The sequence below is a fragment of the Bacillus rossius genome, chromosome 7, assembly GCF_032445375.1.
Source record: "Bacillus rossius redtenbacheri isolate Brsri chromosome 7, Brsri_v3, whole genome shotgun sequence".
In the NCBI taxonomy this organism is placed as follows: domain Eukaryota; kingdom Metazoa; phylum Arthropoda; class Insecta; order Phasmatodea; family Bacillidae; genus Bacillus; species Bacillus rossius.
Genome location: NC_086335.1, coordinates 57,981,376 through 57,994,998, shown reverse-complemented (window position 1 = coordinate 57,994,998; position 13,623 = coordinate 57,981,376). Strand labels below are relative to the sequence as shown.

At 33.0% G+C, this 13,623-nt stretch overlaps 1 protein-coding gene across 2 annotated transcripts in view; it reads right to left on the bottom strand.

Moving 5' to 3' along the window:
• LOC134534118 (cytokine-like nuclear factor N-PAC) overlaps window positions 1-12,506 on the bottom strand; it is a 107,137-nt gene extending 94,631 nt beyond the window's left edge. Inside the window, exons 1-5 of one of the 2 annotated variants that reach the window (XM_063372193.1) lie at window positions 12,093-12,506; window positions 11,978-12,014; window positions 7,928-8,013; window positions 6,491-6,623; window positions 14-103 (exon numbers count right to left, since the gene is read on the bottom strand). In XM_063372193.1, coding sequence (XP_063228263.1) covers window positions 14-103; window positions 6,491-6,623; window positions 7,928-8,013; window positions 11,978-12,014; window positions 12,093-12,160 — 414 coding nt within the window. In that variant the 5' untranslated portion in view covers window positions 12,161-12,506. The remainder of the gene's footprint in view (window positions 1-13; window positions 104-6,490; window positions 6,624-7,927; window positions 8,014-11,977; window positions 12,015-12,092) is intronic. The other variant, XM_063372192.1, reaches the window with a different exon arrangement.
• Window positions 12,507-13,623: the final 1,117 nt, after the last annotated feature.

Here is a 13,623-nt window from a genome sequence, read left to right as displayed (position 1 = left end):
TTACAATTCTTACCTTTTTAATTGAAGGACGTTTCTCTTTGTCCTCTTTTTCAGCATCTTTTAACTTGTTGAATTCTGCATCTGGGTCCATAGGGATCAACTTCTGGAATTACAACACAATATTCAATATTCATAAAGAGCCAGAAAATATGTAGGCTTTCTTTGTTGCTCCCCTCTAACAGTCCTGTTTCTTTAACCTAAGAATACACCAAAAAGTTTTTTGTCAAACAGTATGGACAGGCTACATTGGGTCAAAAGTTAAACCTACAAGAGATGACATCATCCCGATGTACACAGAAAGATGAGCTTGTGAAATCATGGTAAATGTTTCCCAGTATACTAATTGTGTATGGACTAAAACGGTACAAGAGTTTGGTGTGACAACTTGTGCAGGTAGGGAGATGTAAACAAATGAGTGTGTTGTCAAACAAACCACAGGTGTAAGGATATTGAATTTAGTGGTTTGTATAGTAACCAAAGGCACAGAACAAGGTTTAAAAACTAGGACAATGCACCACCAAAAAGATTTTTTTTTGTAAATTTTATGTGTAATGTAGAATTGACATTATTTTTTGAAACATAGAAATTTATGTATTTTAAATAACTTGAAAACCAATTTAAACAATTTACTAAATAAGCCTAGGATATATTGTTTTTTGAATTAAAATGTTAAGGTTTACATTATCAAATGCTTTTACTGGGTCAAAATAAAATGCATGCATCTTTCTGTCCTCAAGATAAAACTTCTGAATAGATAGGATTAAGAAATGATACTAATTGTGTGTTTTTTCCACTTCTGAAACGATGTGGATTGTTAGAATATTTTTTACATTAAAATCAAGATGTTTAAAAATAATTCTATCGAAGACTTTAGCAAATGAATTTAAGAGAGGTATATAAGCCTATAGTTTATAATATTTTATTTTCTATCTTTCTTATGTGTAGGAATAATCTTGGCGTATTTCCACTGGTTGGGGTGAACATTACTATTGAAACTGTAGTACAATATGAATTTTAAAATTGGAACTAGAAGCAACGAACAACCCTTTACAATAAAATTTGGAATACTATCAGAACCTGTTGACAAAAGTAGACTTTACATTTTTTATACAGCAGAGTACAAGACTCTAATTAACACTGAATAGAGGAATTGAGTAATTATTATAAGAATACGGCAAAGCATTTTGGTTATTAGAAGGGCGACCATAAACACTAGCAAAGTTATTAGCTAAAATGGAAGGGTCATTCATTGGTGACTATATCATTGACCTTGAGGGATAGTTGATTTTGATAACATTCTCTCATAATTTTTCATAATATCAAGTTTGCTATTCAAGTTAAGTGCAGGCTGCAGCAGATCATCTTTGACTAAAGGATAGTCAGCTTTGGAGACTTCACTCTCTTGAAGATTAGAGAAACATAGATCAAGAGGTGATTGGATGCCAGTAAGGTTAATTTGGGATAATCCAAACCAACTATGAAGTTAATCAAAGGCCGAGCTTTGGTTCGGATACTTGTATGAGTTATGCCTGAAGTATGTAGATGGGACCAGTCAACACCGGGCACATTAAAATCACCCATAATTAAAATATTTTCTTGGCAGTTCACCAATTTTTCTTACAGATTTCCTATGTAAGCTATGTGGCCACCAGGCCACATTAAAATTTTTATTTTGGCTATTCTGATTTTTCTCAATTATTTCAATTTTAAATTACCGTTTTAATCTATATAAGTCAGTCGCAGTATTTTTAATTATTTAATTTTTGTGAATAGTTCTTTTATTTATTATTCATTTGTTTTCAGTTTGATTCAGTTTCTTTAATACTGTATATAAATGTTGGTTCTATGGCTGGCTACTGGGCGCAGTATCGTCTGACGTCACTAGTACCATAGCGCGAGTGTGGGAGTCAGCTGTTAGCCTCTAGGAGTGACGGACTGCGAGTTGCCGCCGACAGAGGTGTATAATGCTTCGACACAGCGCCAGGCAGTCCGTGCCTGGATTGGCATGGATGGGGCTGCACCTTGAGCTGGTACGAAAGGAAGTGTCTCGCAAGAGAATACTTCGATAAGGTAAAGCGGCGACACGTAGTATTGTTTGGATTTGGCACAAAACTAATTTTCATAATAAGTAAAAGTTTGGTGTAAAAGTTTGAACGAACTACCATCTTGGAAGCACTATTAGTTTACGTGCATGTGTTAATTAGAGATACTCATTTTGTATGCAAAACATAACTGTGTCTATGCTATTTACAATTACGTTGAGCAAAGTTGAGCAGTCCCGCAATTTCGTACGAAGTTTAAATTTATGTCAAGAATCTTTAAAATTTAAACTTTGTCTTTGGAAATAAGTTTGTCAACGGAACTTAATATTTTTGTCTCGGCCCCCTGCATATACTGTGGCAGCACACGGCACTTTTGACTGGACAGTGTTATTTTGGTGAAGGTCAGGGACACGGCTGTTCGTCATATACCAGGAAGGCGAGAAATCATGTATTTGCGTGTGGCGACGATTAAATCCTGCCCAGTATGACACATAAAAACTATATATATATATATATATATATATATATATATATATGTATATATATGTATGTATGTATGTGTGTGTGTGTGTGGATTTTATATAATTAGGTGTTATTATTGTATTTTTATATTAATCAGCACTGACTTATAATGTTTCAGTGTGGTTGTTTATACGGGCATTTAAAAGGATAAATTTTATTTAGATTTTGCATACCAGGTATTATCTTTGTAATTTATGGTTATGCTCATACTAAAATCCAGTAACTGCCACATATCTATAACTGTATTACCATATGAAGTATCGTGATGAAGTATGATTCAGTAAAACTCTGCATTGCATTTTTATTACTATTAGCCAAAGACTAGCTTATAATTTGTTTGATAACATTTCCATTTTTGGCTCGACACCTTGGGTAAATAGAGGGGTTGATTTTTTTGAGCTCTTAACATGTTTTTGGTATTCCATATTTTTAATTGTATTTACCCAGAGTGTGTCGGGGACGCAACCCCCCCCCTTCCATGTTGGATGGAAGGCGGGTTTCTGCTAAATAAGTTGCTGTGGAAATATTGGGGGGGGGGGGGGGGGGGGAGAGAGAAAGAGAGAGAATATATAAGTTAAACAACCGTTAGAGATTCAGTCTGGGTTATTTTAACTTTAACCCAGACAGCTTCAATTCCTGATTAATCATATATGCTATCAGGTAAGATAGTTTTAAATTTATGTTTTTTATTGCAATTATTACACCATCTCCTTTTCCCCTCATTTTTAGTATAGGCTGTCAGTCATATCTAAAAATAGTAGTTGTCATTTAAGAAGTGTGAATTTATACTTAAGTTGTTAAACCATGTTTATGTGAGGCAAGTTATATCATGATCAGATACTTCTAAGTTGTTATTAAATTTGAATGCTTTGGTTTTAAGTCCTGTAACATTTTGATACAGTAGTCTATATAAAATTCACACGAAACTGAAGACACCTAACATTCCAGGCTAAGAGTTATTGTCCTCCTCCAGGCTATGATTTAAATTAGATTTACTAGTTTGATTATGTACTTCAAAGGTGGAGTCTGTGTTGTTTAAAATTTGAACAGGGTAACGTTTCCCATGGAAAGGATTGATCAGACAACCATTTGGTCAGAAAGCTATATCGTTTATCCTAGCAAAGTCATCTTCCAGGACTGAAACATGGAAAGATGCATAGATGTTACATTCGGATCTGAGTTTCACAACCTTCACTTGGGATGGATTAAAGTTCGTTGATGATGTAATCCACAATTTCTTGTTCACGAACTGATGGATCAAAGCGAGTTACAAAAAGGGCTTTCGTTCTTTTGAATGCAGGTTTTAGTGTAGCTGTATTGCTGATGCCAACTTTCATGGGAGATTTCTTTTTTTAAATATTTTTTTTTCATTCTTTAAATTTGCCGTGGATGGAACTTCCATATTCCCCTTTGGTTTTGGGTTTAGGTGAACAACTTGCAACAGTGAAGCCCTGACTGTCTGCAGTCGTGGAGTTGTTGATGTAACGAGGAATCTGCTGGGTCGTAAACAAGGTCAGCCGGCTGGTTACCTGATGACGGTTCTGACGCAACAACATTCCTGGCCGTAAGTGTACTTTTCTTTTGTCCTGCAGTTCTTGCCGCTTGAAAGTATGACTTATGGTTATTGTTATTTAAATTCACATTTTCAAGTGCTTTCCATGTTTGAGAAAATGTTTTAGAAATGATGTCACCAGTTATGACCACATGTTAACATTAGACTGTTAACTGGTTACTTTCTATTAATTTCTTATAAAGTGATTTAAATCAATCTAAATGACACTAAATGCATATTGTGCTGAAAATATGATAGTTTTTTTTTTAATTTTTTGTTGTTATGGTGCAAAGTGGAACTGAGGACAAAAAAATAATTTTGATAAATTTGAAAAATTCACCAAAGATGACATTGATCTCTATACTAAACTACAGTTGCTATTCAATGCCTGTAATCCTACATAAAATTTTATTTCACATAAGAGACATTAATGGGACATGTACATTGCCTATCGAAAAATAAACACAATAAATGCTTTAGAAAATTGTTCACAAGGAAGACCTCCAGAATAAACAAAATTAATGACCTGCTGAACATAATTCTCAATACATTAGATCCATAACAAACAACTGTAAAGCAAGAAATTGTTAGATTTTAATACATCAACTGGAAAAATAGATGACTCCAAAGCCTTATATTCGATGACAGCAATGCCTTCAGCAGTGATTCCAAATAATTATTTATATTTTTGTTCTCTTGAATGATTACAATTTTTTGTTATTTTTTGCCTTAGCCTTACTTGGGGGAAAAATGACACTTCTATAGCTGTGTCACAATACTGATAAATATAAATAAGTTTCTTCTTATTCAATTGCATACTTGCCGTCGAATTTCACTTTAACTGATTAATTAAAAACATTTATAATGTTGTAATACTACATAAAATTAATTTTGCATTATGAGTGTTGTTTAATATGTTTTAATGAAGTTTTTTTTGAATTTATCTTGAAATTGGGCTTCCCGTTTCATAGATTGTCAAAATTACACCTGTGCCCTGTAGGAAGAAAAAGGGGTGAGAAGTTTGTGAGTTTGGTTTCATAAGCCTAAGCATGTCTATGATTTACTAATATAGAAAATAAGAAATTTTATACATGTAATATACATTCAAAATAAAGATTGGTTTTAATAAATTTATGATTATGACCAAATATAATGACACTGGATATCAGTTAGTTTCGGAAAGTTTCTAGGGATGCAACACACACACATCCACTGATTTGTCCCTACATCCTTTAGCTTCGGAATGGTGGTTAAAATTCATTTGACAAAAAAATTCTTTGGAAATTTGGCACATTTTTTGAAAGTTGAAATGGTTTAGTCACGTTATAATTCAAAGAGGGACAAAGAAAAAGTACTAACATAAAAATACTAATTCCAGGTGGACTTTGACTTATAAATGTACTGACTAAAGTTCCCGGTGTTGCCCAGGCTAAACACATTATAAGGAAAATCACTACAGAGTTTCCAGTCTGTGGGACAGACATTTGAAAAACAGGAAATGATTTTTAAAGTCCCGTTGATTGCACAATCTTGGTGCATCAAGGCTACACATCAGCAAAACCGAGACACCAATCATTTTGTGGGAAGGCAGGTAACCCGTAAGCAAGACATGACAAATGCACCAAACGATTGTGCGTTACAATTTCAAGGCAACGTCATCTATTGACGAAGTTCTAAACTATAAACTGTTATTAGCACCTTTAGTTCGCTAGCAGCCACGAGCTTCGCTAAGCGGATGGGTTTCCCAAGGAGAAAGATAGGTAGTTTCCAGACCTTAATATATGACAGTGTGGCAGACATAGAGAAATGACAAAAAAACTCACTGTTTGTGTGTCTATGAAATATGTTATTCCAAATGTGGATGCATTTGCTAAGGAATACATGGACACTATGGACACAAATTATGTATTTGGAAACAGCCATAGACCTGATATTTTAATGTCTATGTTACTTAAGAACTTTTGAACGCATTACATATTTTTTTTTCAATCTTACAATATTTGCACGAGTGAAGCCATGGGTAAATGCTAGTTTTAAATAAATCGCCAAGGATTAATAATTTTAGTGCAAAAAATAATTCTTTCTTTTCACAAAAGAGTAAACTTAGTTGACTGATTAGCTATAAATAAACTAAAACAACAAATTAAATTTAACCAAACTGAAGAGTTATGAAATACACTTAAAATCATCCTGTTATTTATATAAATTTTTGTTTCCAGTATCATGCCAATCAACCAATTATGATTAAATAATTTTACGTTGCACCGTTGTATAATTATTTTTGTTCCTCAGAAAAATCATTTAAAAAAATTAGTTTACTTAGAACTGTAATAAATAAATACAGAAGACTTATTAATATGATAAATTCACTTACCCCTCCTTTAGAAGACTTAATGTAATCTTCAATTGCTTCAATAGCATCCTTGAAAGAGCCAGATTTATTGGTTTTGATTAGCTGATCCTTGAATTCAAAATATGGTTTGACATTTGTCTCTTCTATCCAGGCACTGAAATCATAAAATCATATTAATTATATACATAAATAAAATTTTCAACATGAAAAGAAGTCATTTGTAACATTCAAATTTGTTTAAGTTTTTATACCTTGATGAATGGCAGCAGAAAATAAAGTGTGCTTTATTTTTAAAATTTGAGCGAGGGAGAAAATTGAATAAGGGAGGGAGAAGGTCAGATGGAGAGAAGAAAGACGAGAAATGGAAATTCAGCACAAAAAAGGTATAATGAGCTCTGTATTATTAGGGAAAAAACACTTGCATAAAAACAAATGGCACTGAGTATATTATATATATATTATATAACTCTAGATAGTTGTGTTCAAAAGGTAGAGTAGCTCAAAAATGACTATTCAGATAAGTTTTTGAACTATGGTATGTACTAATTTTAAAAAGAAATTGTCAGCACAATCCCAAAAATAGTTAAAGTAACCTCGCCAGACTTAGTTTTCATTTGTTCCTTGCTTGCTATAACAAAATATTTCAAAACTACAAATCCTAATAAAGTTTTACAACCCCTTACCCAACATTCTGAAAAACAAAATGGTCAAAAAAACTGGTTTTTATTATTACCTGTTAGTAACAAAACATTTTTTATAATAGCTCTAGTTCTATGAACGCCCAGAAACCTATCTTTACATGACTTTGCACAGCTAGTGAAATGTAGAAATGATTCTTCATTGAAGGAAATTTTGAATAGAAAAGGGACCTAAATCTGATAAGGATTTCTAACCGAACAGAACCTGGAACAGAAAGGGAAGTCAAATTGAAAAGGAGTTGGCATCAAATTATAACTACCTCTAATTAATTAATATTAATATAAAGTTAAAGACAATATATCTAATCAAAGATAATATGAGATTAAATATGACATAGAATAAAATACAACCTAAAGTAATAAAAAAAACCAAACAAAATAAATTATCACACTCTGAATTTCAGCTTTATCTACTTGACCACCAAGAGTTTCATTCACCCACAATAAATAAATAGTTGGAATACCTGCATAAAATAATAGCCTACATTTAGACAGCTTTATATATATAGAGTAACAATTTTTATATTGCTGCCAAATTGTTTCTTCCTAGCCTACCCAATATAATTATAACCCTCCCCTGGATGTTAAAATTAATACTATATATGGCACAGATGATGTCAAACTGTGAAATTGATGGAATAATAAATGTGTTGGGACTATGGGGCTAGTTTTTACTTTAACTTGCACAAAACATAATTTTTTTTTTCAAATAACACAATTTTTAGTAATAATTAACATCAATCTATGTTTAAATACTCACTAGTTATTTGTCCCAAAAAAGAAGATGCAGTACAAGGCATGTTTTTTTGAAACTGGTTTTTTGATATCCTTGTTTGGGTTGGTCACCTGAAATAAATAAATAACACTACAGTTAACAGTGTTAACACATTTGCATAGCAGTAGATAATATGTTTCCTGAATCAACAACATAATGGTATGGGCATACACACTTGTTTACATTAAATGAACTACAAAGACTTAAAATTTGCCCTGCTCGCAATGTGATGGAGCACAACATATATTTATTTTTCCTCTAGCTAACAGAAATCAATAAATCACAAGGGGAGAAAGCACAGTTTCTGAAAAGAACTCTAACCATAATCACTGCACATGTTTCATGACCATGATGGTCGCTGTTAAGCCAGCTATTGCACTGTAGAAAGACTAACGACTAAAATATTTACATCACACTGGAATATCACTGTTTCTACTAATGAGCAGCTTATCATCATTTTTGACTGATGGCATAACATCTACATTAACACATCCAGTAGATCCAGTTTTCTTTAATATCACAACTTACTGCTCTTAGTTAAATTTCCTTTTCTTACATTTTTCCTGTATGCCACATATTACAATATGAACAAATGTCCTATACAGAGTGTTCGGAAATAGCTGCGCATAAATTTAATGAGTTGTAGGGAATGCCAAAACAAGCAATTTTTGTTAAGGAACAATTATCAGATATACAAACATTCAAAATTATAGGTGCAAAGAGTAACACACCAATTTGAATTTTGTACATATATTTTTCGGCACTCCACTCGTGCAATCGTGATACCATGACAAACATTCAGCGAGAAGCAGGCTACTATTGGGGCGCAGAAATTTAAAGTTAGCCACACACACCACCAGAAAAAAGAGCCAGTGGCGTGCCATTTTCACATCTGCGTACTACTGTTTGTGCCCATCACATTGCAGGGTTGCCTTTATGGACATTTGTTCCTCAACAAAAATTTCTTGTTTTGGCAAGGCCTGCCACCCATTAAATCTATACCCTACAATTTCCAAACATCCTGTTTGTACACCTAACGACCTTTTACAGAGTACATGCATAAGACACAAGTGCCCACTTACACAAAACTAATGTAGTGTCAATTAGGTATGGCCTGGATCCCTGAAAGGTAATGTAAATTGTATTCTATGCATTTTTATCCTTCTCCATAATGAACCTTTTTAGACAGGGTATAAGGATATTACAAGAGACTGCCATGATGATGGTGACTGCAATGTCGACCGAAACGTCTGTGACTTAGTCGCCAAGGACACGGCTACAACCCAGAAGCCAAGCTACATCTACTCCAGTAGTTTTATTTACTATATTTACCTTAACATTTTGGTATGTTCTGCACTGAAAATCAAAACTTTAGCTACGCACATGATTTGTAAAAGGAATTATTATTTTAGAATGTTATTTCTAATAAGACAAATTATTTAAATTTCCTTAAATTTTTAACTACCTACTGTCTATTTTTCTGACGTACTCAATGTTAAAACATCATAAGTATATCTGCATTAGTAGTACTTTATTCTAGAGCCTGATTTTCCTTGCCTTACACATTTTAATACAAAGTTTTTGTTCAAACATTACTTTTTTAAGACACATCCTCAACTATTTAAGTTTTACTCTCACACGCACAGCTTACGTAGAATATAAACTTATTCATGTAGCTATTAAACGAAAGAATCACATTGATTTAGCTGTAAAACCAATCATATAAATTTCATTTTATACTACAGTACGTAAAAATAATTCTCCAAGTATTTCATCTACTTAATATTGTCTGACATCGCTCAAAAGTTCTGATGAAAAATATAGAGTTTAATAAAAATAATAAAAAAAACTCAAAAAGGGATACATAACTTTCCACTACTACAGCCTACAACTATTTTTATTGTGCACATCTGCTATTGACCCCATACTTATCCCATAAGGAAACAAATTGCAGTGTGTAGTAAGTGTCCTATCAGATTTAGCCTATTTAATATATGAATTTAAGAAAATTGCTTAGAACCTAAATTTACGTTATGGGAATTTTATCATGAAAATAACTGGGCCAATTAAGTTGATGTTGAACAGGGGCTACTTACGCCCCTCCTGTGACCCTGATGACATGATCCTCCTCTCAGCCCGCAAACTCCGTATTTCAAGCCTCCCACCAGCAATGTGCGTGTGACATGTGCATTTTGAATAGCATGCCACTAATAACGGCCAGAGGGCCAGTCTCAGTGCCTCGTTCTCCTTGAAACTTATAAATATTGTAAAAAAAAAAAAATTCTTTTGCCCCATGTGTTGTGTGATTCCTTTCAAACATCCTATCCTGTAATTTTTCATATTAATTATAGTAACAAGCAAAATAAACAAAAACCTGCCTGTATACTTTCAAGATTCATTTAACAATTTTTAAGCTTTAACATCACTAATAATTTTATATGGGTAACTGTTTCTACTTTAATATACATGGCGGTGGACAGCTCTCAACCCAGTCAATGTGAGATTACTTGCTGAGAGTCAGCTCGTAAGCGGGTAAAAATATATAGCAACTTAAAACCAAAATAAATTCCTGAGAAAGCCTTTCACTAAAAATTTGTAAAGCTTAGCTCAGCTTATCTAGCAAATGAACTTAATCTATACACAAAGGATTCTCCCTGCCATCAAAAAATATTTCAGTAATTTAAGCTTACCAGAAGCATTTTCCAAGAGTAAACATTCTGCTCAAGGTACTGCAGTGACAACACTAGTAACTTATTAAAAACTTTTTGAAGAACTTCTAACATTATTTAGTAAATGTTTTCATATTTGCCATATTAACCTTATTGCAGGTTTAACAACTGCTGTCTGACACTTTTTAATTGAAATGAATAGTTTGCACCACATTCACTTGTTCTGTTTAGTTAGCCTCGCTTAATGACAGTTTGAGTAGAATATTCTGTTTCAACTAAACCAAACTAAATTTATGAATTGGATAATGAAGATAGTAGATTTAATTAAGAAAGACTAAGTTGTTAAGGCTTCAAACACCAATCTCTTTTGCTAGAATTAATGGATGAATTGCTGATGTTATTCACGACATACAACTCTAGATCACACCAAGTCCGTTAAGGCCCGGACACAATCAACATTAACATTAAACTCGTCCAACACAATATTACACGTCAGTTAAAATTCACGTAAATTCAATCTTACTAGCTAAAACAGTACATTGAGATAAGATTTAAAAGACGCTCAGTATAAGTAAAAATAGAAAATACTATACATTTAACTTTTACTAAATTCTAAATTACTAAAACCGTGAAACTTTTTGACCAAACAGAACCTCTGAATGTATTATCATAATTTAAGAACTTTATTTAATAAAAAGTAAGAAAATCTGTAGGTTAACTAGAGTTTGATAAATATTTTTATTTCAGTTTAATATGTATGCATGATGGAGTTACACTATAAAAAAAAATTGTTTTGCATCTAATTTCAGGATTCCTTCTCTACCATTGATTTTATTCTGTAAATACTATTTTTCTTTGATTACACACTACCAACAGCATTAATTTCTTAGAAAAAAGCAACACTAATAAAAACATGGGAATAGGGTGAAGTTTGGGTCCGTTGTAGCCAGGCCACTGTGCCTGTTTTGTAAGCGCTTATCGCTAAAACTCTCCTGTGTAAATGCTTAAATTGATTGTGTCTTAACCTTAAGCAAAAAGACTATATTATCAAACACTAGTTTAATAAAAATTTAACGTAATTAAATTCAATGACAGGGCGTAAAATTAAAGATTTCATTTCCATTTTTAGCGAAAATTTTGAAACCTCTAAATTAAAAATCAGTATTATATTTCTATGCATAATGTTTGTAATCACAGAATTGTAAACACCACCCATAACCTAAATCCTGTTTACATTTACAAATACAAAACGCATCCTACGTTTACCAAGATTAAGATATGTATTCTATTATATTAAAAAAAGTTAAATTATTAAAATAATTCTAAAGAGTATAGCTACAACAAAATATTTGAAACTCAAACATACCTGGCCTGGCCACGGCGAGAAGCCCTTCATTTTGGCCCTGAAGAAAAAAGATCACATTAGAAACATAAATAATCATCTGACACATTACAAGAGACAAGAGAATAATTACACTTACCATACAAGATCTCCGACTTTAAAAAACTCCACTCCGTCGCTTCCTTGCCCTGTCGAAGTGCCGTCCATTCTAACACACAACCTCTCAAGATTAGAGCTCGCGCCGTTCTGAGGAATTCTGGGCCTTAGCAGCCGTTACTACGCTTATGTTTTGAGTATTTTTAGAATAACACAATCTTCCTATTTGTTATTATTGAGAACAAAAATAATTTCAAAAATTAATATTAAAGACTGAAATATAAATGATAATATAAGCATATCCATTAAAAGCTCAAATTAAATAGTTCACAAAAATATACATGTATATAATATTAAGATTCTCGTTTGTTTTACTCGCCATCTCTTATCAGTCCCAGTAGTTGTAAGAGGAGCAAATGAAACTCAGTTCAAAAGAATTGGAAATACTCATGCAGGCGAAGAGAATGAAATAATGTTTATTTATTTATTTATTTATTGAAGTTATACTTCTAATGCGACTTCCAACAAAATTGCGTTAAATTTTTAAAGCTATCATGGAGGGGGTATGAAAGCACTGTCTGTTTGTACGCGGTGTTCTACAAAACTACGAATTTTATTGGGGTTTTCAAGTTAACTTGAGCGTAGCAGAGAAAGAAATATAAGCTTTATTTCATTAAAATCGGCTCAAGGAAAGAAAAGAAATCTTAATTTTATGACATACAATATAATCATTATAGGAAGCTTTGCTATTGTAAGAAACTAAGTAGAGAGTAAGAAAAAAATAAAGATCCTGACAGTTTGTCATGTCGCCATATTTGTTTCAATTTTCAATACCCTTTTTCTATATAACAATTTAAATTGCAGAAAAAAATCATGTTTCATAGACACATAAATAGTGAGTGTGTGTCATTTCTCTATGTCCACGAGGTCTCACAGCGTCAATTTTCTCCTTGGGGCGAACCCGTCCAATAATGTATTTCACATGGAGATGCCATTTCCATAAATTGAGACTCTGCAGAGCAGCCGTGTAGCGAAGTAAAGTTTAACTGGCTGTAATAAATTCCTGCATAATAAATGATTCAGAGTCACATTCGGGTATTTAAAGAATGAGATTTTGAGAGTTTCCAGAAGTACGAACAATGAAAATAAACAATGTAGCCCCAGTGTAAATGTACAGGTCTTGGAAAAAGGTATTTTCTTTATTTGAGATAATAACTAAATCCTTACTATCCTCGATTAATATCTCTTATTCAATTAATAAATTGACGACAGTCGTCGTACCCTCTCAGGTGCAGAGGCCGTACCTGGCCACCGACGGGGACCTGAGGCAGTGTGTTTTTCCCCAGTGAAGTGCGACGGCCAGGGACGCACCCGCGTGCGCCCTAGCGGGCTAATGAGCCCATTGTGCAAGTGATGATTTTGTGTTTTTGTATATTTTTTGTGTATATTTTTCAAATGGTCACGGGCCTCAACACGTATGTAAATATTGTGTATAATTTATTAATTCTGTAAACTTGGTGTGAATATTGTGTCGTTTAGCTGTGAATATTCTGTGTTTCCGCATGTATGTTAAT